The sequence below is a fragment of the Palaemon carinicauda genome, chromosome 29 (assembly GCF_036898095.1).
Source record: "Palaemon carinicauda isolate YSFRI2023 chromosome 29, ASM3689809v2, whole genome shotgun sequence".
Classification (NCBI taxonomy): domain Eukaryota; kingdom Metazoa; phylum Arthropoda; class Malacostraca; order Decapoda; family Palaemonidae; genus Palaemon; species Palaemon carinicauda.
In genome coordinates this window covers 89,400,575-89,425,821 of record NC_090753.1, presented here as the reverse complement: position 1 = coordinate 89,425,821, position 25,247 = coordinate 89,400,575, and the positions used below count along the sequence as shown (strand labels likewise).

The 25,247-nt window shown below is 36.4% G+C and overlaps 1 protein-coding gene across 6 annotated transcripts in view; it reads right to left on the bottom strand.

Annotated features, from left to right (window-relative positions):
- The window catches only part of Bap170 (Brahma associated protein 170kD), a 59,039-nt gene extending 41,614 nt beyond the window's left edge, over positions 1–17,425 (bottom strand). For 3 of the 6 annotated variants that reach the window (XM_068352939.1, XM_068352940.1, XM_068352942.1), the window contains exons 1-3: positions 17,125–17,423; positions 16,878–16,971; positions 5,775–5,872 (exon numbers count right to left, since the gene is read on the bottom strand). In XM_068352939.1, coding sequence (XP_068209040.1) covers positions 5,775–5,872; positions 16,878–16,971; positions 17,125–17,216 — 284 coding nt within the window. In that variant the 5' untranslated portion in view covers positions 17,217–17,423. Of the gene's footprint in view, positions 1–5,774; positions 5,873–16,877; positions 16,972–17,124 lie in introns of all 6 variants that reach the window. The other 3 variants (XM_068352938.1, XM_068352941.1, XM_068352937.1) reach the window with 2 other exon arrangements.
- Between the last annotated feature and the right edge of the window lie 7,822 nt (positions 17,426–25,247).

Below are 25,247 nucleotides of genomic sequence, written 5' to 3'. Positions count from 1 at the left end.
CAATCAAATACGGGTCAAGTTTGTGGAAGCTGGCCCACGTGGGCCAGCGTTGAACCCGGGAAGGCCTTACAAGAGAGACCGGAAATGTGGGGAGGGGGTAGTTGAAAAGTGATGGATAGTATAAAAAAAAAAATCATGATCGCAGGTCTTTCAAGATGTTTACAGGACACATTGATTTCGTATGTACAAATTTATAAGTCATTCGTATTTTGATAAACCAAATACTGATGGCTTTTTGCTTAGCTCACGACGAATCAACAGGTTCGAACTGCAACAGAACCCGAAGATTATCCCAATCCATTGCATGAGGCTGCAAATGAATAGCGATTCTTACTACGCTCCTCTCTCTCTCCACACAAACGTCCCCGCTCGGAGGGCGAGCCCGTGGAGTGGATGGAATTCAGGTGACCAAGAGTATATACACAAGGAGGAGGAGATGAAGGGTGTCAGGAGGAGGAAGAGGAGGAGAAGGGAGCAACTCTATTTCTTCCCTCATTCAGTGATGGTGTAACGAGAACGCACATACGTACGAACACAAAACGACCAAGGGCAACTACCACGGACCGTATGTGTCTCTCGTTGCACCACCACCAAGAACCGTCTAACAACTAGCACCGATTCACAAACACACACACACACCCTCATAGCCGGCGCTCTCACTCACTCACTCCCTCTCTCTCTCTCACTCAACAACGGAGATCCCTCTACTAGTGTCTACGTCACTATGACGTCATACACGGTCTCACGCACGTGGTCCCGTCTCTCCGGGGCCATCTCCCCCCTCCCCGCCTTTCACTGGGTCAATGCCAAGGTTACAGGGCTTTACTACTACAACGACGACGACGAATCCCCCCCCCCCTTCAAAACCCCCTTTTACCTCCTCCCCATAACAACATCCAACGTATACGCGCGCACACGCACAAACGTACTGTACCGACCAACCAACGTTTCCCCCCGTCATCTATAGTCCAGACTGGCAGTCCTAGACTTTCCCGAATAACCAAACCACGTTGGAGGCAGTAAGCTCGCGACAAGGAAGTCCCCTTCTATGTTCCTTAAGACGGACGAGTTCCATGACCTACACTTAGGACAGGAAGATTGACTAACCACAGTGACCTATGATCTAGAGTTCTAGACCTTATCTAAAAGGTGACCCAAGCGCTCACATACCCTCAGACTGAGATCATCATAGCTACCTTGCAATCAAGGTGATGGCTAACCAGGAGGGCCTTATGGGTGCCATGCAATGCCTGATAGCAAATCATATTGGACTGGACATTTTGAAGATGGGACCAAGCAAGGTCAACCAGCATCCAATTGCTTCTCTTGAAAAAAGCTAGTTGGACTATGAGGTCAAGGTTATAGTTGAACAGCAAGAAAGAAGACAGGAAGAGAGAAAAGAGATTAAGTAGAAGGATATATAACAAGTGCAGTTAAGGAGAAAATTAATATATACCCAAGTAATGCTACAACAGTAATTAAGATCTTAAACAGCTCCAAATGAGCAATTGGCAAAAATGAACTGGAGATTATCAATAATAAACCTGTTACCAATAAGGAACAAACATTATACCCACAGAATCGAGCAATCCAAAACACATATCCCTAAAAGGTCCTTTTGGCATAGCACATTTCAAACGTTTTGTGTAGAGATATTATTTTGAGCCTTTCAACTCTTACGCGCTGGAAGATTTAATACGAACGTTTTATCTCGTGTGTTGAGATTTTCATTTCGAACGTTTAGATCTTATGTAGAGAGATTTATATTTCGAACGTTTCAGCTGTGTAGAGAGATTTTAATTTCGAACTATTTAGCTCTTGTGGAGATTATTATCATTTCGAACGTTTTAGCTCGTGAGTTCAGAAATGTTTATTTCGAAAGTTTTAGCTCTTGAGTTCAGATATTTTTATTTCTAACGTTTCAGCTCTTGTGTTGAGATCTCTAGTTCGAACGCTTTGGCTCCTGTGTTGAGTTTTATTTCGATCATTTTAGCACGGTGGAAATTTTTATTTCTAACGTTTTAGCTCGTGTGAGATATTTTTATTTCATCTGTTGAGTTTTATTTCGAACGGTTTAGCTCTTGTGTAGAGCTTTTTATTTCAAACGTTTTACCTCGTGTGATACTTTCATTTCGAAAGTTTTAGCTCCTCTATTGAGTTTTACTTCAAACGTTTTAGGTCTCAGGTGTTGATATCACTTTATTTCGGACGTTTTAGCTCTCCTGTGTTGGTATCAGTATTTCGAACGTTTTAGCTCCCCTGTTGATATTACTTTATTTCGAACGTTTTAGCTCTGTACGTTGGAACTTCACACATTTACAAATAAATTGAAATAAAACGTCACTTCGATTCATTGACTCAATGACTAGTTTTTCAAGGGTTAAAATTTATAAAAAAATCAATTTAACTAAATACACCAGGAAATCAAATTACCAAACCACGAATTCTCTTACAATGATCAGATCCTCAAAATAACCTCGATAGGTGAATAACAGCTTCCCATGTCACGAATCAATACGAGGTAGGGATAGCAGTCACACCACAAAGCTAAATTTCAGTCCCAAGAAATAATAATACACCAATGTTTTTTCATTCCACACGGTGGAGAAGAAAATCACATAGTTTTTGATAGAAAACAATTTCCACTTGAAACTTAAAACAAAAACGACAAAATTGAAGGTTACTTAAATTCAATTAAACATATGAAAATTATATGTTTAACTACTTCTCAAACCATTATATTTTGTTTTCAATCATGTGCATTCAAACAATGAAGTTCAAGCTCGTGAAGTTTGTTTAGACCCAGACATAGGCTCAATTTGAAAGGTAGGGGACTCCCCAAATGTAGGCAGGTATGCCTGCCTATAGGCCTTGGATCCTCCTAGCTATAGGCATAACCCACGAAGGATAAGCAACCTGCTCAACCTTGAGGGAAAGTTAAAAGGCACGTAGTAAAAAAAAAAGTTCGAATAACCGAAGCTGTACACGAGAAATTTCAGATTGAAAATGAGAGAGAGAGAGAGAGAGAGAGAGAGAGAGAGAGAGAGAGAGAGAGAGAGAGAGAGAGAGAGAGAGAGAGAGAGAGAGAGAGAGAGAGAGAGAGAATTAACGGTGTTTCTGGTAGACGTAGAAAGCATCCCACTTAGTAATATCTACTGTAGTAACACTGCTGCTGGCTGGCCGGAGACATTCAAAGCAACGTCCGTCGTCAGTTTGCGGGGGAGATATCACGGTGGAGGTATACCATCATCTGTAGTGAGTGTGCACGAAGGGGGAGAGAGAGGATTGAATGCAGCAGCAGCAGCCACGGCCCTTCGTATGTGTGTGTGCGAGAGTTAGAGTATATATGTGAGCGCGCGCGCACAGGGCCAGCCAAGAGCGACTCCGTTCATTCGGAGGCAATATCAGCCCCTGAATGAGTTTGGTCGCCACGCTGTCTGTGTCTGCTGCTGGCCTCCTCAGACTTCCTTCTTCCTCATACACACTCCCTCTCTCTCTCTCTCTCTCTCCCTCGAACACATGCCCTCTCTCTCCCTCCCCCTCCCACATACAAATCTCCAATCTCGCGGGCCCTCACCACTCCCTCCCACCATGACCTACACTACTGCCTACCTCTACCGTTCACCTGCACACAGCGCATGTCACTCCTATCACAGATACTTCCACGTGTCGTCACACCAAAACAATAACAGCGCATGCATGCGTACATATGTAAACAAAGATTTCCCAAACCGAAAGGAAGGGGGAGGAAGGAAGGATAAGTTTCTAAGAGGCCCCATGACAGCTGAGCCTTCTTTCACTCCAAGACCTAAACGGTCAAGCACTCTCACAAACTTCCTTTACTTTCAAAACGATGACAACATATAATCTCATGACAAAAACCTGGTTGTTATACTGTTGATTAAAAAATCACCTGCCTGATTTTTAATGAAATACGGTATACCCATCTTATAGAACCTAAAACTTCAAGCAATCACATGACAGTTTATGAATGGATTCATAATCACTCAAATAAAAGTTAAACCTTATTAGCCAGGGTTTAATACTTGAATCCAATTGATTTCACACACAAAAAAATGCTGATTAAATGGATAATTGACAGTACTGTAATTCGTTACTATACGGTACTGTAACTCGGTAATTTAATGATATACAGTAGTGTAATTCGTTAATTTCATGCCTTTTGTCTGAAAATAGTCCAAACGAGAATAGATGCTCGTTTGTATGTATTCATACATACATGCTACTAAATGACACATACATCTATCTATAGACACTACTTTCCTAGTTTTGAGAATGAGAAATTGTCAAGTGAATTTTATATAGTCCTGTTTTCAGGACTGGATATTTCTAATAAAGGGTTTAAAACTTCTAACCATAACTAAATTATGTGCAAACAAAACAATTATTTCCTTTAAACATTTGACTGAGAGAGAGAGAGAGAGAGAGAGAGAGAGAGAGAGAGAGAGAGAGAGAGAGAGAGAGAGAGAGAGAGAGAGAGGTGGATATTTCTAATAAAGGGTTTAAAACTTCTAACCATGACTAAATTATGTGCAAACAAAACTATTATTTCCTTTAAACATTTGACTGAGAGAGAGAGAGAGAGAGAGAGAGAGAGAGAGAGAGAGAGAGAGGAGAGAGAGAGAGGAGAGAGAGAGAGAGAGAGAGAGAGAGAGAGAGATTTCTTTTCCCAACATCTGGAGTTTATGAAACTAACTACTTCACCATTCTTCTCTAGTCTCGGGTAGTGCCATAGCCTTTGTACCATGGTCTTCCACTGTCTTGGGTTAGAGCTCACTTGCTCTAGGATACACTCGGACACAGTATTCTATCTTATTTCTCTTGTTTTGTTAGTTTATAGTTAATAGTTTATATAGGGCATATTTATTCTAATGTTGTTAATATTTCTAAAATACTTCCTTTCCTCACCGGGCTATTTTCCCTGTTGGAGCAACAGGGCTTATAGCATCCTGCTTTTCCAACTAGGGTAGTAGCTTAAAAAAGTAATAATAATAATAACCAAGTTTCCACATTGGCTTCCTCCAATTGTCACCCGCTCTATGAAGTGACAATTAGTAATCCTAAGTATGAAAAGACTGGCAAATTGCTTTCACTCTACTCTTAATTTTCAGAAGGCCTACAGCTGCTTTTATATACGACTTATCCTTATACTTCTCTAGGAGGCACATTATCTAGAGTAAAGCCTTACCCCTCTACCTTTTTCATCCTATGTATTTGTTTGGTATGGGTATGCGACCCAATCCCCTCAGAGCTATAGAGTAGTAATAAAATTACTTATTCCATTATAACCAGGAATAAGTTTCTTGGGAACTTTCTTCAAGTTACAAGAGACTATCAAAAACCCATAATATTTAAGATTTTGTATTACAGACTATGCCTCAAAACCCAATGTCCCCATAAACTTTATTAAAAATAGTATTCAATATATATATATATATATATATATATATATATATATATATATATATATATATATATATATATATATATATATATATATATATATATATAAAACTGGGAAAACACAGGATACACACGTTTTTCCAAATTATATAAAAAAACTTGACCACAATAGACACACAGCTCTTCTAAAAACAAACACCTTTTACTCCCCATACACACACAAACTCCTCTAAAAAAATGAACACATCTAGAAAAACCACTACATTGGCGCTATCCTTCCATACTGAACACCCTCCTTAACTGTCACAAATAATGCTCACTTCTGACCAAGATTCAACAATAACACTTACCTTATGTAGATATGCTTCAGGGCAGTTGAGGAATTTATACATCCAGACGGTAGACGGAAATCCTCTAGAATGTCTTCCCACTCTGCACGGGCATTCACCTATTGAAGATGCAAGAAAAAAGGTAAAACATTAGCATTTAGGAAGAAAATTTAATCAAAAATAATTTTATAATGCTCCCTTCTCTAGGCTTTACACTTGGAGAGCAAATGATAATAGTACAACACTGGAAAATACTGATTTCTCTTCAAAGGTAAAACATTTGAAATAAAATTCACTGGTTTCACTTAGTACTGAACGTTTATAATTCAAAAACTCGGAGCTTGGATTACTTGCAAATATACTAAACATTATCCTATATTAAAAACAATCAATGCATAGTAAGCTTAAGACGATACTAGCTATGAATATGTTAATACACCTAATAAATAACCTGAAAACAAGTTAAAAGTGCTTCGATAATGTTGATTTCAAAACTGACACAAATTACTTTGATAATGTAAATGACTAAGATTGTATTCACTAAAATCTTAAAGATCCTGTAGGACACAGGACACAGGATTTCCATGTCTGAAGGACCAAGAAACCAGCCCTTAAATTAGGTAGTTAAGAGTATCTATGACATACTGTAATCTGATGAAACAAACATTTACAACAATCATGTTGCCAAGGTCAATAAAATATCCTTTGGTGACAAAATACGATGTAATAGTGAAGCCTAATTTTGTTCCCATCAGTAGTTAAACCATTTCCTTTTATGACAAGCCTCGAATCTTGGAAGATGATCTAGTACATGATATACCTTAGTACCTGTCTCAAGACTTCTTTTTTTCAAATTAATATAACTACTGGTACCTGTACATACAACTATGTCTAACCATCGCCTTTATATTAATATAACATCTCAAAAATATGTTGCATACTTAAACTAAAGAACCATTTTCTCCATTTTACAAGAGCAAATGAAAAGGCATATCAAGAATAAAGTTGTCAACAATATTTTCCATACATTAACTGGAGTTTACACAATACATTTAAGAGAAAATTAGCTACTTCCGATGTAATAGAGGAACACAATACTGAATCTTTCAAATGCCACATATGCAAGACATATTAGTGGGATGAAATCAACACTATTTATAACTATTAACAGGATATACATTTACTTCTTAGACACCACACCCTCTCACACTTACAGTAGTACCTTCCAACTACATTAAATGGGTTAAATTAATTCTGTAACTCAGCTTATGAAGAAATAAAATTAAGTTTCTCAAGGTTTCCAGGCAAAATTTTTATCCCATCAGTTATGTACTGGGTGCATAAACTGTAAACTCAAACTGGAATTTATCAAATTCCTGGAAACAAAAAAAATATCTTCGAAACTTATAGAAATTACAATTTTCATATACTGGTCTCCAAGAAAAACCATACAGAACCATTTAGAAAACTATTCTAAAAAAAAAATCAAGAGTTGTTCCCTAAAGATATGAAATCATTAAACACTTCCAAGATCATCACAAAAATCTAAAAACTCTTCATAACTGCTCTATGAATAGGAGCACATTCAAAATAACATGACATCACTATTTAAGAAAAATTCTTATATCATTATTACCATGACTTTATGAAAATCCCAGGAATTATACTAAACCAAATTCAGAGTTATTGCTCTTTTAAGATTATTCTGTAGCTTTTGACAGTTTAACCAAATCATCTGAATAAATTACTAATAAACATCCTAACATTTAACTTTCAAAAGAAAAAACTCCTTCAATAGAAAAATCCAAGTCATTAGACTATCTTTATTCAACCTAGATAGTGTACTGTATTATACAAATGGGCCGTGGTGCTCCCTTTATACCTACCAAACACAACTCTACATGAAATGATATTCCCTCTAGAAATTCATTAGCTCTTGCCTTAGACTTGAGTAAAGATTGGAAATGTCCATCACTAGCAATATCTTGGACGAGAGTTCAAGACATGCTCAAGTTAGATTTTTAGTAGCGTCACTAATCTCACCAACAGTGAGAGCTAGAAATGGGGTGGTTTGGAGGAGCCTATAGGTCTACCTGTTGAGTCGTCATTAGCCATTGCCTGGGCCTCCCTGGTCCCAGTATGATGGAGAAGGGGCTTGGCTACTGATCATATGTAGGATATAAACAATGTTGTGTTCCTTGCTTCTGCCATTCATAAGGTACTTTAACAACGCCCCCCCCCCCCCCCCCCACCCCATAAACTAGTATAAAAGATGTGACACAAAAAAAATATTAATGTTAATCTTTTTCCCTTCAAAGTTCTGACAGAATTCTATTCAAAATTATATACTAGCACTGACATCACTGTTCACTTCATGAAATATATATAACAAATTACATCAATTAGCATAATTCCTAAGTTTGATTTAGAGCTATATGCAGCTTATCACGGTGATGAATTCAACAGGAAGAAGAAATCAGTAACATGTACAGCGCAGTATAAGGGATTTCTATGAAACCTTAGATCATATAGTGATAACTGATATCATTAAGAATGTTCACATGTCTAAAAGAATCTAAGGTAAACTAAGAAGCCAAAAAGCAACGCCAGCTTTCAACAATAATGTGAAAGTTGCTGTTTATAAAATGTCCCACCAAGCACATAGCACAATCTCTACCTTGGAGCAAATACACACACAAAAAGTACAGCATATAGGCATTAAAACAACATATTCCTTCGTAATATATAACATAGTTATAGTTACATATAGGAAACCCTAATTCTGTTTGCATTCTTTTCAAAACAGTATTGGAAAACATGTAAATGGCACTTTTCCTAAATACAATCGAATCTTCTTCCATGTGGTTGATGTATTTTTCCACTTAAGACAGACATATACAGATATACCTAAGAGCTTGTCATTAGTACAGATATATAGTAACAGTTAGCTCTGGCAAATACAGTACAGTTAAACAAACAATAATCAACACCACTGTACTGTAATGGCACCCTAGCAATTTATTATCTTTGATAGGCCAGGTGACATGGGGTTAAATTTTTGTACTGCACTCTTTCAGAATTAGGGTTTCACTATAGACTATTTCAATTACTACTTTGTAGACCGTAACTACTTTTAATGCTAAGTATAGCAAACTGTATTACTTCATGCATTGCAACCTTAATTCTGTGATGTAAATAGGAATGAACAAGTAGAATACAGCAACAGAAATACCCAACAACCTCTCTATTCTTTGGGCAATGAAAACCCTTACAGCTTTTACTCTTGAAATTTATAAATTATACTAACTACAGTACAGTATAACGGTACTAAGACTTCAAATTGCTGTGCACACCTTTCACATTATGGTTTTGCTTTTGACAAATTGCACACATTACAATACCTTATTAACTTTCAAATCCTCTTATAAGCAGTCAAATATTGTAACCAACTGACATATACAGGCTACAGAAAAACTTTCTGGACAGCACTGAACATCAAAGTTTCACATTAATGAAAGGCTGTAAAAGCTATCATATTTTAAGATTATTGTATTTGAAAAGCATGACACAATACCTCATAATTTACAAGATTCAAAAGCTATTCAGTTGTTCAGGTGCTGACGACAAGTGTGTGTGACCTTGCAAGGTCCCCTTGCTATCTTCCTATCTAAAGGCACTGACCACAAGCCAAAGGAATTGTTCTCTCCTGGACATGTGATGGTCACTCGTATGTTGGGTAACAGCCTGAACTCCTGCTGGACAGACCAGCATATTGTCTGGGGATTACAGCACGTTACGAATGACTGAAATGACCATGACTGACCTTCCCCATCTCTGACTCCTTCCTTTTCACAGTTTACCTACTGGTCAGACAAGATGTGTAACCAAAATGACCAATCTTTCCAAAGACAAGTCATCTATTGAAGGAACAGAGATCCCTCCAACTTCTCTCGCAACAAGGCTTCCCTTGTTGCTGGGGGAGGGGAGGAATTGGTGACAATATACACTGAAGACCTCTTGACACTATGCTATCTACCAAACTGGCATTGCTTCCCAAATCAAGATGAAAACTAATTCTCCTGGAAACTCATGGAACATAGAGCCACAAACACACCATACTTGAACAAGGGGCACTGTTGGCTTAGCATACCACGTGACAGGCCATGTAGGTGATCATCTTACGAAAGTGACAAGAAAGTAGGCTTTTTCAGTTAAGGATGACATACCAATCTCTTCATGGACAGTCTCTCACCAAAGGAGCAAGTTGTATAAACGTAATTTGTATTGAATCTATCCTAGAATACAAACCCAACTCAATGATAAATACTGCTTCAACCCCACAGCATTTTACACATTTCCCTAAAGGAGAATTGTTGTGATTTCATCTTCATAAAATTTCATCAGCTACCATTGGTGACACTAATTAACAAGTTTATATGTCCATTCCAAATATTGCTGAAAGGGTATCACACTTATTCCTGATCTAGATATTAATCTCTGGCACCGTCGATCAATTAGTTCATTATGCATATTGCATAAGATTTTTCATAACTCTGACCATCCTTTACATTCAGATCTCCCTGGACAATTCTATCCTGTTCGTAATACTAGGCAGGCAGTTAATTCTAATAGCCAGGCCTTCTCCATCATAAGACTCAATACTACGCAGTACTCTAGAAGTTTTATTCCAGCTGTTACCAAGTTGTGGAATGATCTTCCTAATCGGGTTGTTGAATCAGTAGAACTTCAAAAGTTCAAAGTTGGAGCAAATGCTTTTTTGTTGACCAGACGGACATGAGTCTTTTTATAGTTTATATATGACATTTTTGTTGTTGACGTTGTTAATAGTTTATATATGATATATCTCTTTTGACATTACTTTTTTTAGAATGATTTATTGTTAATTTGTTCTCTTCAGTTATTTATTTCCTTATTTCCTTTCCTCACTGGGCTATTTTTCCCTATTGGAGCCCCTGGGCTTATAGCGTCTTGCTTTTCCAATTAGGGTTGTAGCTTGGATAGTAATAATAATAATAATAAAAGCAAATCTTACCAAGGACTAGCACAAAACATAGCTCCCAAATACAAAATAAAAACAATCAGGATTTCATAGACAAAACCAACTTCGTCATGAAACGCAATTGCCATGAAGCATACTGTTGATATAACAGAGCTTTACAAATATCAATACTGCAGAGTATTCAAATTGAAAGAGAAAGTGAATCTCCTACTAAAAAAATTTTAGCAATCACATGAAAATCTTGCCTGGCACAGGAGATGAAGGATGATAATGACATCCACAACAATAAATTACAATGAAGGTGAAATACAGGATCCAAGCAGCCGACAACATTGCAGAGTCGTTTTCATTAATTCCAGTAAACTTCACGGGAAGCTAAGGAGACGTCTGACAGATCTAGTGTATCAGGCAACCCTTGTTTAGCAAAAGAGAAACTGTTGGCTACATTGCCTGTATAATAAAGGTGCTGAGCTTGTAAAAATGTGATAAAAATATGCTTATCTAATTTTTTGAGGTACTGTTACGCACATAACATTTTCATACAGCCCTTCGGTTCATATGAAGTGTACTGCAATCGCTGAAGCCAAATGTAACCCCAATCAAAAAAGGCAGGGTCACTGATAACAATGGAAACACCAATGAAATTCAGACACTACTTGTTTTGCTTCACATTTCTTGAGGTGCATTATCTAATCCTGATTTCTAATATGGCTGGCATCCATTTAACTTGCACCTGTGACAGGGAAAGTTACAGTAAGAAACCAAAAAACTCATCAAAACCACACTTGTTACAGTTTATACTAATGTGAATGCAATGGTACTGTATCATATTAGGTCAACTGCATGTTGACATAAAACGTCAAGGGAAATAATGAACACACAAGATTGACCAACAACTTCTGCAACCTAGACTTTGTATCCCTGGAAACATGCAGGTTAAATTCCTCATGGACCAAAGGTTTTGACAGAAGTTATATAACATACGAAGTATCGCAGATTATTATAATCATGAAGGTACTGTACTTTTATCATAGAAGTCAGCTTTCTACTCTAATATGAATAAAAGAAAATAACATGAAAACATGCACAGATACAAATATACATAGAAAAACTGCTCTCAAACAGCAGCATAATCATTACTGTACCTATAAGGTGGCTAATAAAACTGATTACTAAAAGATGACCTACGGCACAACACAAAGTTGATTGAATTAGGCTACTGTAAAGAACTACAAATCCTTATCTAAAAAAAAAGTTTTACTACATTCTCCAAAACTTGGTATTTCTAAATTAATGTATAATGTAAAGTACTTTCTTCATCCTAAGCAAGTACAATGGCAAATAAAATGAAAAGCTAAAGGCATAACATTTAAAACTTATATCCGTAGATTCTGCACAATGGTTGTGATATAGATATCTTTGGAGCCTAAGGAATTATATACTGGACATCATGGCAGTCAGGATAAAATCTATCAACTTGACTCCTACAATGGCAAATCACAAACAAATCCAACAATATGACTAAATTCTGGTTTTGAGATAGCCAATAACTAGTTAAAATGTCTAACATACCTCCAGCCTCTTGTAAACAAACAACATACAGAAAACTATCTGAAATAATATTTAAATTTAACAAGTTTATGTGAATATGGTTAAATACTTTATTATACAATAAACAAACTCCCTCACTCTTAAAGAACATCCTAAGAAACCCTGTTGTAGTGACCAAATAGGCCTCCAAAACATGACCACCTCCACTCCATACCCTCAAGGAGCATGTAACAATCTTAGGAAACTATAATTATTTAACAAAATGGTAGACTCAACAAGGAAACTAAGAGGAAAGTCTATGATACACATTGCTAAGGATACATCAGTCTTAAGAATGAGAACAATAGGTACATCCAAGTCAATCAAATATTAGTATAAAATCTCAAATACAAAATAACCACTTGAAATAAAGCAAAAAAACTAGCCCTAACAACTGCTCTAATGCTTCAAAACACTGCAGAAACTAAACCTTATGCTTTGTTTGTTATATAAATTTTATCATCTTGCTTGAGGGTACACTTGGGCACACTATTCTTCTTATTTCTTTTCTTGTTTTGTTAAGTTTTTATAGTTTATATAGGAAATATTTATTTTAATGTTACTTCTTTCCTTTCCTCACGGGGCTATTTTCCCTGTTGGGGCCCCTGGCCTTATAGCATCTTGCTTTTCCAACTAGGGTTGCAGCTTAGCAAGTAGTAGTAGTAGTAGTAATAATAACTGCCATAAAATCCTTTTAACAGGATACCCTTGAATACTATATAATAGGAATGAAACTTTTAATAGTTTACAAAATATTTTTTAACATGTAAAAATGAAGAAAGAAAAACAATAATCGGAACTATAAAAGAAAACATCCAGGGACTAAACAAGTATGGCATACCATACTTCAATTGGCTTAAAAAATTACCATCACCATGATTAGTAAATACAACAAGCAGTATTAGAAAGTGAAAGTACCTTTGAACAGATCACCACATAAAAGCAACTTCTCAATAACTGGATAATCTAAATCTAATTTCACAGAATAACCTAATAACATATACAGTTGACTTTTTAAAAAAATCAATCTCTTTCCTTGAAATATCAGAAATTTCTGTTTTCTTTATAGGAGGCAAAAAACAACACAGAGATAAAGCTTCCAGTTAGGCACTGGGAAGAACTTCAAATACTGAAGATTATCTGGCTTTAAAACAATTTAAATACAATGAATAAGCATCACTTCATGTTTTAATAAACATCTAGAGGAATCTGTTACCCCTTTTGTGATGATATTTTCCTCACCATGTAACTGAATATGAATGATTCTCATAAAAATCTACATTAGAATGTTACCATATTATGATGATATTTTTCTCACCATGTAACTGAATTTGAAAAATCAGAATGTCAACATTTCAAACTTAATACTCATCTCCAAAAGGTCAACACGATTCTTACCTGAGTTACTTCATTTCTTATTTTATTCTTTATATTTTTATTCCTCCTTTACACAGTGTTTACAAACTTGTTTTTTGAAAGAAACTGTCATTATGCTTGTGACAGTCTGGTTATTAGACAAGTTACAATCTAAGAATATGATAATACTTACAATAACAGGGATTAAAAAAAAAATTGTAAAAAAAGCAAGAAAACAACACAACTTAATACATGCTCTAATCTTCAATATTACCTATTCCATGAAATCAAACTAAATTCTATGTTAATAGCATTGCTTCTCTATTGTTTTCATAAAAGAATATACAGTAGATAAATAATACTGTACTGTACACCTTTACATTGTAAAAAAAAAATAAAAATAAATAAATAAATAAATAAAATAACCACCTTTGGTAAAATAACTAAACATACACTCTTAGAGAGCAAAGAAATCCTTGCAAAATCCCACATATGGAACCAGTCTGATAATTGTAAGTAGAATTAAAGGCTCTAATCAACCTTCTAATTTTTTTTCCAGCAGAGGTTCATTATATAATGCATGTGTATGTGAAGTTGTTTCACTTTTTTGAAGAAATATACATAACAATGACACGAAAAATAGATCGCCTACAACCTCTAGAATACACAAGCTTTTTAGAAGGCATTCACAGAAAGCCTTTTTTCAAGTACACACAGATGCACCTTATAAACACAGTTGATAAAAATCTACAGTACTTCAGTTACATGATTACACTAGTAACAATGAAGTACCAGAGCACAGAGTTCATGGTACACCAAGATAAAAAGTCCAACAACTACCTGTCATATACTAATTACTAGAATATATGAATGGGCCAACCAGAATATAATGGTTTCACGATGTCTGCTATGAAATCCCTATACAGGTATAAGATGTCTTGAAATTAATTCCAGCATCACAACCAGAGTTCTATGGTCAGTATGCTACCACGATGGCCACGCAATAAATCTGATACTACTCGGTGAATATAATCATAGTGAAGGCCTTATGAATTATCAAAATCTTGTATAGTCTCAAGACTATAAAATGTGAGTGTCATATCTTATATAAAACTAAATTCAAATTGAATTGGAGCTTAAAAATTTCAAATCTTGTATTTTCCACGTGCTCTACCTTCCAAATAATAAAAGAATAACAACAACTGCAACCAACTCGCATACCCTTGCATAGTATAGCCTATGCAGTAATATTTAGTAGCCCTAGCGTCTTCTATTCATTACTACATTGCACGACGTCATGCAAAATGTAGTTTCTCTAATTCAACATTACCACTTTACCAAATAAGATACACATTCCGCATTTACTTCACATGAGTGATTTTCAAAGAAAAAAAAATAAATTTAAGAGAAAAACGAAAATAAAGAAATTACAAGAGAAAAACAAAGATAAAAAATAAATTATAAAAGAAAAGCAAAAATAAAAAAATAAATTCTAAGAGAAAAACAAAAATATAATTAATTCTAAAAGAAAAATTAAAAAAAAAATCTAAAAGAAAAGCAAAAATAAAAAAAAATTCTAAAAGCTTCAGAACTAATTATTGACTGACCAAATCCATCTAACATTTAAACATATATGAGAATAATCCTCCCTCAAATAATACCCAATATTATTACTAGCTATGCTACACCCCTAGTTGGAAAAGCAAGATGCTATAAGCTCAAGGGTTCCAATAGGGAAAAATAGCCCAATGAGGAAAGGAAATAAAGAAATAAATAAATGATAAAAATAGTAATGGACAATTAAAATAAAATATTTTAAAAACAATAACAACATTAAAAGATATTTCATATATAAACTATAAAAAGACTTAGGCTAATGTCAGCCTGTTCAACATAATATATTTGATGCAAGTTTGAACTTATGAAGTTCCACTGATTCAACTACCTGATTAGGAAGATCATTCCATGACTTTGTTCCAGCTGGAATAAAGCTTCTAGAATACTGTGCAATATTGAACCTCATGATGGAAAAGACCCGACTAATAGAATTAACTGCATGCCTAGCAAAACCCTCAAGTATAAACACCAACAAAATTCTTACTACAAAAATACTAAAACAAACACCCCAAAAAAGGTTATTGCTGAGACCTCTTTCATATAGACTAGCATTCAATAAATTAATATAAAAGGGAATTATGAAAACTACAAGGTCAAAGCTTCAGTAGCCATTTGAAATTCTATATTATATTTAAATATAATTCTCAAAATGACAGAAATTATATTACAGCATGTCATAATAAAGTTTAATTACATTACAGCATGTGATAATACATGAACTTCTTTATGTGTACTTGAGGTAATACAGAAAATTGTGTACTGTATTGTTTACAAAATTATAGCCCACCATTACCAAACCTAAAAATTTTGCATTACCAATAAATATATACTGAAAATTGTCTTTTTGTCAAAAAAAATTCATTTAGGCATAGATTTGCCTAAACCTTAAAAAAAATATAAAATTCATACTTAAATGGTACCTTGTGTTATTTCATATATTGTAACCAAATTATTCCTAACAAATTTAATATGAATTTGGGGTATTTGAAAGTTGACCTAACCTAGTAACTATAAGCCTAAAACCTAAACTGGATGACCTTAATTAAAGACAAACAACAATCTATTAATAGGCCTTAGACCTATCCTACTTGACCCAAATCAAGAACCAAACACAAAAACCAATTTTAAATTAAATTCATAAACTAAATTTAACAAACCTATCTATAGAGGCATGCAAAGTGATTGTGATAGGCCTAATTGACCTCGAAAAATATTTTAAAATTTTAAAGGGCAAAGAATGGAATTGAAGTATATATAAACTATAGACCTATGATGCTGAGAGAGAGAGAGAGAGAGAGAGAGAGAGAGAGAGAGAGAGAGAGAGAGAGAGAGAGAGAGAGAGACTGCTTGAGGTATGCGTGCAGGGTGCCAACGAGAGAGAGAGAGAGAGAGAGAGAGAGAGAGAGAGAGAGAGAGAGAGAGAGAGAGAGAGAGAGAGTGCCACTATGGGAGCCTCAAGAGTTGGGTGGCGGGAAAATACGAGTCCGTAAGAAGCCTCTCGGCTGTGAATGGTGTCCATAATACACATTTTGACAACAGACCTTCTGCCATCCGCCTCGGGCGGTCACCACGACGTACAACAAGTAGAGGTCCACTCCTTTGCCGTTGATGCGGGGCAGACGTCGGAAAGGTGTCCTGCGGGGGAGAGAGAGGCCAGAGGAGACGATTAGAATTGGGGGAATGATGCCCTGGGTGAATTATATGGGTTAACAATATATCTAACACTCCTTCGTGTCTTCACTGCAACGACAAAGTCAACAAAACGGGTGGGGGGGGGAGGAAACTCACCCTCTCTGTTGGTGGAAATCCTCAAGTTGCTTAATAAAGGCATCGTATTCTCTGTCATACGCCTCCGCGTCCTTATTTACGTCCTTAGACATGTTTCCGCGGTGATCACGCACTAGAAACGCACACTCAGTAATCCCGCGGACATAGCGTTGGGCCACAAAAACACTTTAAAACGCCAAGAGACACACACAGACACACCGCCGGTACGTATATATCTTCGGAGTAGCTAGCGACTAGCACCAGCCACCAAGCGTTCCAACAATGTCCGTCAGCCCCTTCTCCGCAAATTGAACATTATTCCTCCAAAAATATTACTCCGTAGCTACCATATTTTCATTCTTAAGACAGACATTCAATAAATCAACCACTGTTTATAATCAAATAATAATCATGTAGACTGTGGTCTATGCATTTAACTCGGGTCATATGTTTAGAAGACTTTGCGCACTCTCGGGTTTAACGAGGAGGTATCTGCACCCAGCGACGGGCGCGCAGGCCCTAGAATACTTTATTGATTAACATTACAATAAATATATTTTGGCATTAGATGCGGGTTCTCATCGATATATCCCTCATGAGGATTCAGTTCCTACATATAATGACCTATTCCCTACTTCTGAGAGAGCACGGTGGCTGTCTAAAAAAAACCGCACTCACTCTTTGTTCGAGTCCACAAAATGGCGGATGAGAGGAAATGACATGGGCGTCGCCGTCGCCATAGATTTTAGGCGTTGCGGGCGATTTGTGCTTTATAAATACAAAGTATGACTGTGACCCTCGACATCCTCCTGAAGAAGTTCTTGAAGATGCATAAGGGCGCGCGGTGAGGGGGGGATTGCGTTGACGGGGAACGCCAGGGCAGCTGCCGCCTGAACGCTACCCTCACGATATTTCCCGCCCATCTCACATTGTATCGCCTTCTCCAAATTGTCTCGCTCGCATTCACGCGCATTTCTACCCGCTGTCCGTCCTGAACGAAGGCGAATTAACCACCGTTATCGCCGTGGTAACGCATGCCGTGTGACATGACCGTCTTCAAGACGAGTAAGGTCAGTTTTGTATGAAGAAGAAGAAATGCCCTGAACCTCCACTACCCAACCCTTATGTGCCATGTGATCGATAGGACTAGCGGAGTTCGAGGAAAATATCTGAAAGAATGAGAATATGGCAGGTTCAGGAGTTAACCCTCAAGGAGGACACCTTAAGGTCACAACAATCTCTCTCTCTCTCTCTCTCTCTCTCTCTCTCTCTCTCTCTCTCTCTCTCTCTCTCTCTCATTTGCAATTCTGCCGTTTTCTGTTATCAAAAGCGGTCAAGTTTAGATAACGAACTAGTCCAGATGGGAGGGCCGCCACATGTCCTGTCCAGGCTGTCAATCGTCTTCCTTCTCATACGGCAGCGAAATACATCCTAAGGTGAATTATATGAACTTGTATAGCATAAGAGGAAGTCGATAGCTCCGCTGATGACGTCATCATCACGTGACAAGGGGGGAGGGAGATGGAGAGAATAATCTCTCTCCACCAGACATGAGTTACACGTAGAAGTGGTGATGTTCTAAACATGCCACAAAAGCGTTTCTTTTCTCTTCGTTTAATCATTTATTTATTTGGCCGGGCTGTATATTGTATGATGTAATAGCTGTGGTAGCAGAACACCAGCTAGCTAGCCTCTCTCTCTGCCCGCCACTTTTGTAATCGGTACAAACGGTGTTGCGTCTCCTTTATCGAGTCTCGTGTTTAAAAAAAAATATCTTTGCTATGCATGAATGATTAAAAGCAACTTGACTCGAGATTGCTTCGGTTTTGGATGCGGAGTCCCTAAGTCAGTTCGGGGAATGGAAGGTGGAATTTCGAATAGATTACGTTGAATGTTCGGCCAAACTTACGGATTGAGCATTTTATATATATATATATATATATATATATATATATATATATATATATATATATATATATATATATATATATATATATAAATGCCATAACCTAACAACTGTGTAACCTCCCTTAAACGCAAAATTAAAATAATTAAAACAGAAGCGCAGAGGCCTGAAGTTTACGCAATCTGTCAGAGCTCCCCCGCCCGAAACCATGTCAGGTCGGGGTCACACTGAGCCGCTCAGCCGCCAACTGACAGCTGTCAATTTCCACCTGATATTGAAGGCAGGATCAGTCAAGGTCTCTACTGTCAGGCAATGGTTGGGATTGGCGCCTTTTGCTTCGGCGGTGCTCGTTATGGGTCGCGTTCCGCCTCTCCTCCGAGAGGAAGCTTGGAAAGTTGAAGGAGGGCGGACCCACCATTTGCATATATTAGCAACAGATAAAAGGAGAGTTGGGATGTTCTGTTTATATATATATATATATATATATATATATATATATATATATATATATATATATATATATACACACTAGTGTAAGCAACCCGTCAAATGAAAGCTAAATATATAGATAATGTTCACACGCACCCCCTCTCACATGGGTATGACTACTCCTCTCCCCCACAACCGAGGGACGGGGAAAGCTGAGTGTGAGCGAAAAGACATATATTTGTATAGACATTTGCTCTTTATTATATAGGGGAGATATTAGGCTGAACAGGCAGATTATTATATTTATTATTATTATCATTATTATTTGCTAAGCTACAACCCTAGTTGGGAAAGCAGGATACTATAAACTCAGGGGCTCCAACAGGGAAAATAGCCTAGTGAGGAAAGGAAACAAGGAAAACTAAAATATTTCAATTATAGTAACAACATGAAAATAAATATATCCAATATAAACCATATAAACTTTAACAAAACAATGGGAAGAGAAATAAGATAGAATAGCTTGGCTGAGTATACCCTCAAGCAAGAGAACTCTAACCCAAGACAGTGGAAGACCATGGTACAGAAGCTATGGCGCTACCCAAGACTAGAGAACAATGGTTTGATTTTGGAATGTTTAGTATAAAATCATTTCCCCTATCAAGGGATGGCTCTAGGGAGAAATGTCACTACTGTCATGCCACATTCATCTTTTTAACTACTTAATGGTTGATTAATCCTCGATGCATTAAACATTCTGCAACAATTTGTAAAAAGGCTGGAGTCGTTTACCCCTAGACCTATCTTCCATACAGTTTTGTGCCTCTCAGATATTAAGCCTCCATTCTCGTAATTCAGCGTCATACTTCGCTTCCATAAAGGATAATTGGTTCAACAAACCTTTCGGACATTTCCATACTCTCGCTAATCTTATGCACACACTGCAATCTTATTTTCTTCTATTCTTTGACTTTTCTGATTTTGTCATCAATTATATTCATTTCAAGATGCTCACACAAATCAGATCATTGCATTACGATATCCACAGCCCTTAAATTAGATGTTCCTTTGCATTGAGTTACAATACATCAGCACACAGACCTACTGGTTCATGTCACTTTACAAATTTTCATCTAGGCCTACTACTACCAGTTCTGTTTCTTTAACCTTAAGCCATAATATATTCATTATCTTATATGATCATCTTTATTCATTCTTATCAAACCTACTTGCCTTGATTACATATGCACCAGCATTTTCATATATTCCTCTCCAACTTACAGCACCTTAGCATTCACATTATATGTGTCTTACAACTCATCTTTTTACCATTGCCTACATTTACTTGTTTTTTTTTTTTTCTAAATCTAGCGAATTTTTCCTCACAATTGTGAATCTACTATCTATTTTTTACAACTATTTGTTTCCAATCAATGGTCTCAATCTTTATCCTTAGGCGAACTTCAGTCTTGAGGTAAAGTAGGCCTATATATGTCAATAAACTATGGCCACTTATTAGGACAAAAATATTATTCTTTAACCAACTTTATCCATCATTAGGACAACTTTGTCCTTTACTATGAAATATTTGTCATTTATTAGAGCAAATGCAGATTCCTTATTAATATCAAAGGTCCTTTATCAATTTTATTTTCCATTCTACACTATGGGTGGCCCAAGAGAAAATCCAACACATTGGTCACTGGCATATTCATACTGTAGAGATTGATGGATTGTCTTTATTGTTACCAGGTAAATAAAAATTAGATAAATTCATTAACTTTACTCGGTGGAATTTTCTGACCCAAGGTCGAATACCAGCTTTTACAGGTCAAATCTTGCAGCTCTAACACAGCTTTCAGTATTGAAAATAATTTTTATTACTATTCAAGGTAATAGAAAAAAATAATCAGCGTCTAATCTTGGAAATAGTCAAGGTTAAATTTTTAGATCGTTACAAAATCCACACATCTTTTTTTATTGCGTATTATACAGATTTTCTATGTACACAAGTGGGAATTTTATGAATACATCATACATTCAAACATATAGACCTATACATTAAGAACAAACTCCCACGTATTTCCCTCAAGTATTATGCAACCCGTATACGACGAATATATGAAGAGACCCTTACATTATATCATATTATATTATATTATATTATATTATATTATATTATATTATATCATATTATATTATATACTTATACCGACGCACGCATTTCATTCGACCAATCCTTTGCGAATTAAAAACATCGTCTGCCAGACAGAAGTAACATTGACGCTACCGCTTTCAAGATGAACACCGAGAAGGGAAGGGGGTGTTCAGGCTTCTGGGGGTGTGAACCCCTCCCCCATGGACACACCCAGCCGTCCTACCAAGAAAACCCATCAACCCCCACCCCCCATCGTCCCTCCAAACAAGTAGCACAGAGTTTACCCCTTTAGCGAGAGTCCGTTGTTTTTTTCCTTCAATCGATGACGTCATTCTTTAGTCCTATCTGATTGCGTTTGTTTGTTTATTTGTTATTTATGTTCTGTCTGTGTGTTGGTCTATGCTTCGTGAAATATCTGAAGAAAGGTTGTCTAGAATTTCATGAAATTTGACAAGACCGATCATCAGTCTATCACTTCAAAATGGTTTAATTTTGGAGTAAATCCGCTATGTATGGAGGATTTAAAAACTATTAATACTTTGAGGCGATTTCTACTGGGTGTTTGTGCATTGTTTGTTATAAATACATATTAATAAACCATATTCATCTGAAAAAATAACGATTAGTCTTTATTCTTGTGAAATACAGATGATTTAGTAATGTAGATTCATGAGGTTACATATACAATGGCAAGTCAAATTTATCTTGAAACGATTCTATGCATTGTGAATTTGAATGTCACTGTAGTTAATGCTTTGTAATAGCTGTATATACATATGACCGTCTTAATGAGTATGTATATATATATATATATATATATATATATATATATATATATATATATGTATATATATGTATATATATATATATATATATATATATATATATATATATATATATATATATATATATATATATATTCTTAGATGGAGAAGCAGGATGCTATAAACCCAGGGGCTCCAATAGGGAAAATACCCCAGTGAGGAAAGAAAACAAGGAAAAATCAAATATATAAGATGAGTAAAAACATCAAAATAAATATCTCATGTATAAACTATAAAAACTTTGAAAAAACAAGAGGAAGAGAAACACGACAAAACATCGTGCATGAGTGTACCCCCAAGCAAGAGAACTCTAACCCAAGACAGTGGAAGACCATGGTATAGAGGCTAGGGCACTACCCAAGACTAGAGAACAATGGTTTGATTTTGGAGTGTCCTTCTAGAACTGCTGCTGACCATAGCTAAGGAGTCTCTTCTACCCTTGCCAAGAGGAAAGGAGCCACTGAACAATTACAGTGCAGTAACCCCTTGGGTGAAGAAGAATTTTTTGGTAATATCAGTGTTGTCAGGTGTACGAGGACAAAGAGAATAGGTAAAGAATGGGCCAGACTATTCGCTGTGGGTGTGTGTGTGTGTGTGTGTGTGTGTGTGTGTGTGTGTGTGTGTGTGTGTGTGTGTGTGTGTGTGTGTAGGCAAAGGGAAAATGAACCGTGACCAGAGAGAAGAATCCAATGAGTACTGTCTGGCCAGTCAAAAGACTCCATAATCTCTAGTGGTAGTATCTCAATGGGTGGCTGGAGCCTTGGCGAACCCACTACGTATGTTAACAACAAGTAAGAAAAAGAAATGGACATGAGCAGGGCATATAATGAGAATGACAGATAATAGATGGACTTCAAGAAAAACAGAACGGATCCGTAGAGATTGTAAAAGAAGCAGGTGAAGGAAGAGAAGCTGATGGATTGACTAACTAAAGACCGTAAACAGACACAAGTGGAAGGATATGTCTGAGGCCCTTGTTCTGCACTGGAATAGTAACGGCAACTTTTAAATAGCAATCTTCCATCTGAAAACATTTGGCAACTTCAAAATAGCAATCTTCCATCTGGAAACATTTGGGAACTTCAAAATAGCAATCTTCTATCTGGAAACATTAGGCAACTTCAAAATAGCAATCTTCCATCTGAAAACATTTGGCAACTTCAAAATAGCAATCTTCCATCTGGAAACATTTGACAACTTCAAAATAGCAATCTTCCATCTGGAAACATTTGGCAACTTCAAAATAGCAATCTTCCATCTGGAAACATTTGACAACTTCAGACTAGCCATCTTCCATCTGGAAACATTTGGCAACTTCAAAATAGCAATCTTCCATCTGGAAACATTTGACAACTTCAAAATAGCAATCTTCCATCTGGAAACATTTGGCAACTTCAAAATAGCAATCTTCCATCTGGAAACATTTGACAACTTCAAAATAGCAATCTTCCATCTGGAAACATTTGGCAACTTCAAAATAGCAATCTTCCATCTGGAAACATTTGACAACTTCAGACTAGCCATCTTCCATCTGGAAACATTTGGCAACTTCAAATTATCAATCATCCATCTGAAGACATCTGGCAACTATAGAAATTTACACCATAGAATAATCTCGGTGACCTTTGATAAACTATATACCGTTGAAGCATTATGATTTAAATAGTCACTATATCTATATGTTTATAAGAATATTAGCTGGAAATAACAGACTGCTCGAATGATTTCTCTATACCGCTACAAAGATCAGTGATATAACGGTCTATCAGTCACTGTGAATGAGTAATTTCATTAATAGGCTAATGACTTCATATAATCATTGATAAATTAAAGAAATTTATTTTCCTTTTGTTAAAAGATATATAATTACTGAAACACACATCACATTTCTACATATGTAGCCTATCGGGTCATAATCACACATAAGCAAATCATTACCTATCATCACATCCTAATGTTATACAACATAAATTTTGTGACTAATATCTGCTAATCCAACTATCAAGAACAAAATTATATAGTTTGCCATATGTCTAAACTACAGTGTAGACTACAGATAAATATGCTCTCTCTCTCTCTCTCTCTCTCTCTCTCTCTCTCTCTCTCTCTCTCTCTCTCTGACATAACTGTAGATTACTCTCATAATAATCATATTCATCGCCGTATGTCAGAGTTAAAAGCAGCATTTAACGCAGTTAAAAAAAATCGCTAAAATGCCGGGAAAGTCCGTAGAGTTGCGAGATTTACCAAGAGCTCATCAGATGCTTTGCAGAGGTCGTTTTTTCCCTCAACTGAGCAAGCGCGGCTTAGCTGGTCGGTTGTTTCCGTAAGTGATTTTGTTTAGTTTTTGTCACGTATTTGCTATGAGCGATGGCTCATTTAATCACCATGGCAACGAGGCGATTGCTGAGAGAGAGAGAGAGAGAGAGAGAGAGAGAGAGAGAGAGAGAGAGAGAGAGAGAGAGAGAGAGAGAGAGAGAGAGAGGGGTAACTGAAGAGTTCCCTTCACACAGCTTCTATACAGATTTTAAACCTCTGCGTTTATCTGTATTGTCGAATTCTCTTTGCTCAAGACCACAAAGTAAGATCTTACTCTCGCTATTTAAAAAATAAGATCACGTCTTCAATTCATTTTTATATAACAAAAGAGCTTTTAAATATGATCCGAAGTATAATTCTAAACAGGAAAAAAATTATTTTTATACTTTACCCGAACTGGAAATAACACACTTTCCGCTCACCTGAATTTGCGTTCTTGTTATAGGCGCCTGATCCATTTTAATTTTCATTCATTTGTCATCTTTTGCCATACACGGCGAAATCGTGT